Source organism: Rhizophagus irregularis, chromosome 9 (assembly GCF_026210795.1).
Source record: "Rhizophagus irregularis chromosome 9, complete sequence".
Classification (NCBI taxonomy): domain Eukaryota; kingdom Fungi; phylum Glomeromycota; class Glomeromycetes; order Glomerales; family Glomeraceae; genus Rhizophagus; species Rhizophagus irregularis.
Window position 1 is genome coordinate 933373 of NC_089437.1, and position 5707 is coordinate 939079.

The 5707-nt window shown below is 33.6% G+C and overlaps 1 protein-coding gene across 1 annotated transcript; it reads left to right on the top strand.

Annotated features, from left to right (window-relative positions):
• Positions 1 to 3899: 3899 nt before the first annotated feature.
• Positions 3900 to 5302, top strand: OCT59_029231 (uncharacterized protein; the record flags this gene model as incomplete). Its single annotated transcript, XM_025330344.1, has 2 exons — positions 3900 to 5177; positions 5243 to 5302. The coding sequence occupies 2 exons, from the start codon at positions 3900 to 3902 to the stop codon at positions 5300 to 5302; spliced, it is 1338 nt and encodes a 445-aa protein (XP_025179185.1).
• Between the last annotated feature and the right edge of the window lie 405 nt (positions 5303 to 5707).

Sequence of the window (5707 nt, forward strand, 5' to 3'; positions counted from 1 at the left end):
AATTAATTGATTTTATTTGAATCACATCATTGCTGACTAATTAAATCTAACATTCCGATCTAATATGTTACCAGTTCTTGGTAGTAACCAAATATATTTTAACGGTAATAGTCAGCACTTACTTTAAAAAAATTATATAATTAGTAAAAAATTAAACAGGTATTTTAAAATCAGTACTCATTGTAGTACTGCAGTAGTAAGAATAGTAAGAGCGTCATCTTAAAATGAAAAAAGAAATTGGCGCTTACTATTGTACTGAAGTGTATCTCCTGATCCTTGAATTCCTGATCAAAAAAAAATTTTTAAAAATGAAAAAAAAATTGAAAATTAGTATTTACCATAGTACTGCAATGGTAAGCATATCTCCCAATCCGTGAGTTCTAATCCTAAAGACAAAAATAAAAAATTAAAAAAAGAATATTAGTATAAAAATCAAATAAAAAAAAATATTATTTCAAAATGAAAGAAAAATTGAAGTTGGTGTTTACTATACATAGTACTGTGTGTCTCCTGATTTGTGAGTTTTCAATCTGAAAGGACGAAAAAATAAATTTTTTGAAAATAATAAAAAAAAATATCAATATTAGTAAAAATAAAAATAAAAATAAAAATAAACAGAAAAAAAAAATTTATCAAATTCATTATTTTCTTTCCAGATTCTTATAGGGATAGTTAATCTCATCCTAACATAATTTAATTTTATGGAATTACTAACTGAAATTGAAAGACAAAAATATAAATTATCTATTGATCTTTAATACTCATTTAAATTTTTTTTTTTTACTCTTTAGACGAAATAAATTAATCGCTTACTCTTGATTATTGATTATGCAGATGGTGGAACATTAAGAAATTATTTAAGGAATAATACTATTACTTTTGAATGTAGAAATTGCAAGTGCGATTTTGTGATTACGTGATGGCAAGGAAATCATACACGGAGATCTTTTAAGTTGTAAGTATATTCATAATATTTAATAATTCGTTTATATTTACGTAATTAACACACCTTTATTTTAGATCCCAAACAATTTTTTGAAAATAAATCTACAAGACGGTTCTGGAGTATACCGATAAATAGGGCATTGGGTATATCATTTTTTATAGTGCTGAGTGGATATTTCACTGTTATCACCTACTCGTTTGAGGGTTCAGAGATATTAATGACTAAGTCGTTGGATCTCTTTTCTATTTCTGAAATGGAAACATCGGATTGAAGACAAAGAACAAAAAGAATCCAAATGACGTGTTCAACAACTTTCGGCTTGCCATGTTTATTGAGCCCCAGACTTTTTTCCCGGAAAAAAACAATACATAGGACTTTATGCTTATCTCTAGAATCTCTAGAATAACATTATCAATAATGAAAAGGAAACTGATCATAGCTAACAGGCAACGACACCGATTAAGGAGCTTCAGTTATTCTCTGTTAAGCCAAGGAGTCTGGGTGGGTTGCAGATGTCCAAATCCGCCCCGCACCGATTGAACCTTACCCTTCGAGCGACTACATGAGATGATGTAATGGAGAGTCGCCCAAAGCGTAGGCTGCACATCAGTTCATACGATACACACAACGGCGAATGCGTACCGTCGAAGTAAATTGTGCGAGAACTTAACCGGTCGTCACACACTGTTAATTATAAACTATAAGAAAAGTTGATGACTTGAATAATCAGTGGTATGTTATTGCATAATAATCCAAAATATTTCACATGATATATATAATACGTGCTAATCCCTAGAATAACATTATCAATAATGAAAAAAAACCCCGATTATAGTTAACAGGCAACGACACCGATTAAGGAGCTTCAGTTATTCTCTGTTAAGCCAAGGAGTCCGGGTGGGTTGCAGATGTCCAAATCCGCCCCGCACCGATTGAACCTTACCCTTCGAGCGACTACATGAGATGATGTAATGGAGAGTCGCCCAAAGCGTAGGCTGCACATCAGTTCATACGGTACACACAACGGCGAATGCGTACCGTCGAAGTAAATTATGCGAGAACTTAACCGGTCGTCACACACTGTTAACTATAAACTACAAGAAAGTTGATGACTTGAATACTTGAATAATCAGTGGTATGCTATTGCGTAATAATCCAAAAAATTTCCCATGGTATATAGAATACGTGCTAATCCCTAGAATAACATTATCAATAATGAAAAAAAAAACCGATTATATTTAACAGGCAACGACACCGATTAAGGAGCTTCAGTTATTCTCTGTTAAGCCAAGGAGTCCGGGTGGGTTGCAGATGTCCAAATCCGCCCCGCACCGATTGAACCTTACCCTTCGAGCGACTACATGAGATGATGTAATGGAGAGTCGCCCAAAGCGTAGGCTGCACATCAGTTCATACGATACACACAACGGCGAATGCGTACCGTCGAAGTAAATTATGCGAGAACTTAACCGGTCGTCACACACTGTTAACTCTAAACTACAAGAAAGTTGATGACTTGAATAATCAGTGGTATGCTATTGCGTAATAATCCAAAAAATTTCCCATGGTATATATAATACGTGCTAATCCCTAGAATAACATTATCAATAATGAAAAAAAAAACCGATTATATTTAACAGGCAACGACACCGATTAAGGAGCTTCAGTTATTCTCTGTTAAGCCAAGGAGTCCGGGTGGGTTGCAGATGTCCAAATCCGCCCCGCACCGATTGAACCTTACCCTTCGAGCGACTACATGAGATGATGTAATGGAGAGTCGCCCAAAGCGTAGGCTGCACATCAGTTCATACGATACACACAACGTCGAATGCGTACCGTCGAAGTAAATTATGCGAGAACTTAACCGGTCGTCACACACTGTTAACTATAAACTACAAGAAAGTTGATGACTTGAATAATCAGTGGTATGCTATTGCGTAATAATCCAAAAAATTTCCCATGGTATATATATTACGTGCTAATCCCTAGAATAACATTATCAATAATGAAAAAAAAAACCGATTATATTTAACAGGCAACGACACCGATTAAGGAGCTTCAGTTATTCTCTGTTAAGCCAAGGAGTCCGGGTGGGTTGCAGATGTCCAAATCCGCCCCGCACCGATTGAACCTTACCCTTCGAGCGACTACATTGAGATGATGTAATGGAGAGTCGCCTAAAGCGTAGGCTGCACATCAGTTCATACGATACACACAACGTCGAATGCGTACCGTCGAAGTAAATTATGCGAGAACTTAACCGGTCGTCACACACTGTTAACTATAAACTACAAGAAAGTTGATGACTTGAATAATCAGTGGTATGTTATTGCGTAAATAATCCAAAAAAAAATTTCCCATGGTATATAGAATACGTGCTAATCCCAGAATAACATTGTCAATAATGAAAAAAAAACACGATTATATTTAACAGGCAACGGCACCGAATAAGAAGCTTCAGTTATTCTCTGTTAAGCCTACAAACATACAGAGTGATGAGAAAGTTATAAAAGTATAAAAAAAAGTTTATATCTCAGAAATGACGTAAGTACCATGGGAAATTTTTTAAATTATTACAATTATTACGCAATAACATCCACTGATTAGTCATTTAGTCATTACGAGGAAATATCAGTTAAAAAAAATTTGTCATTGTTCGTCATGTTCGTCACCAATCAATCATAGACAAAAAAAACACATATATAGCCTTTTTTTTTTAACTTTTCCTAGTCTATATATTAACTTCTTTAATTAACTTCTTTATTTAACGCGTATTTCTGGATATAGTATCTATTAAACTTATTTACTGCGTAATATCATAATCCTTTATATTTAGTATTTAGTATCTATTAAACTTATTTACTACGTAATATATATTAACTTCTTTATTTAACGCGTATTTCTGGATTAGTATCTATTCAACTTATTTACTGCGTAATTTCAATTTCGAACCATGCGCAAAAAATCATCGCTAAACCAGTGGTTACGGTCTGGTGTCGTTAAGCAAAATACTAAGAACACACTTGATTCCACCTTGGATACCTTATATCAAATTTGTCAACTAAACGTCACTCGCGAGTCCATTTCACGTTCTCTCAAAGATATTCTTCAAACCGATCTAACCTTCCGACAGGAGCAGCAAGAACACTCTAAAATATATAATTGGTTTCAGGAACGACAGAAAAAGCCAACTCCAATTTCAATCTTTAAAAAGACGCGTATTTTTTCATCTGCCATCGGATCTCATTCAACTATCAACATTGCAAGCTCCCCTAACAACATTACGAGTTCCCCTAACAACGTTGCAGGCTCTTCTAATAACGTTGCAGGCTCTTCTAATAACGTTGCAGATTCCCCTAATAACATTGCAAGTACCCGTGATTCCTCACCTCCACCTATAAAACAGAGATATTCTTTCTCTGAAGCGGAGCAAGGTGCTGTGGTCGAAACTTTTTTAACGCTTGCGGAGAAGGCCATTTACAACTTTCTCGTCAAATATGAAGACAAGCTTCCCGATATACTTGTAGAAAATTTCGCTTCTAAACAGAACCCACCAGTCAGCAAAGATTTCCGGGATGCTGATGTTCTGTGTATGCTAAAATTTATAATAGAAAATATTAAAATATTTTTGAAAGAATCAGCATTTCATGGTTCTCATAAATCCAAACCTATCGAACTACTAAAAGATTTTAAAAAAGATGTACGTCATAAGAATGCACATGGGATCGTTGAGAATAATAAAGGGCGTTGGTGTGATCTTTCTCTGCAACGAGTTGTTCATTTGACATGTGAGGTAGTTACATGTCTTGGCAGTGACTATAAGGAGGTATACGCTGCAAAGGAAAAGTTTGACGATGAAATCCTTAAACGATGGTCAAGTAGAGCAGCGAGTGATATTTCTAATCAAGCACCATCATCATCAGATTTTTTCACAAATTTAAGAAACGGTAGTGACACGACTTCTTTGAATAATGAAACTTCTAATCAATCCAGAGCATGTCCATTGAAGCGAAAACTGGATGACACAGACTTTGACCAGATGACGGATTTTGTGTTGGGTGTATTTAAGAAGATCAAAGAGAAGAAGACGGGTGAAAAACAAAAAATCTTACAGTTGTCATTGGAGAAAAACGAGACCTTGATAAAAATTTGGAGGATGGCAATTATAAAGAGAACATATACAGAACAAATAAATAAATTTGTTTTGTTCTCCAATTCGATGTTTAATATGGTAAGAATATGTTGATCATTCTTTTCACGCAAAAATCTTTAAAACTAATTATTACTTAATCACAGAATTTAAGCTTTAACACCGAAGACGCAGATCATGATAGTGATAGTGAAAAGGTTGTATGAATTTACCTTGATATTGTTCAATTAAAGACTAGACTGAAATTACAATTATTTGGAGTCTGGAGAATTTCATGTATTCTTTACTTATTTAAATATATATAATGTATATATATATTTATATTTCTTTATTTTTATATAATAATTCCTTTGCTTTGTAAATAAATCTTCCTGTTTATTAATAAAAATTTTAAAATCGTTAATAACCATCTGATAATCAATTTAATCTCGGAATGAAAATTCTAATATTAAACGCATTTCTAACTTTATGTATATTTATTATTCTACAGCTACAATAAAAACAATAAAAATAAGATTCGTAACCAATAGATTGTATACAGTATACATTATTTGTGAAATAAAGCGGATAAAAAAAAATTGCGTGATATATTGTGTTAACAAACAACTCCG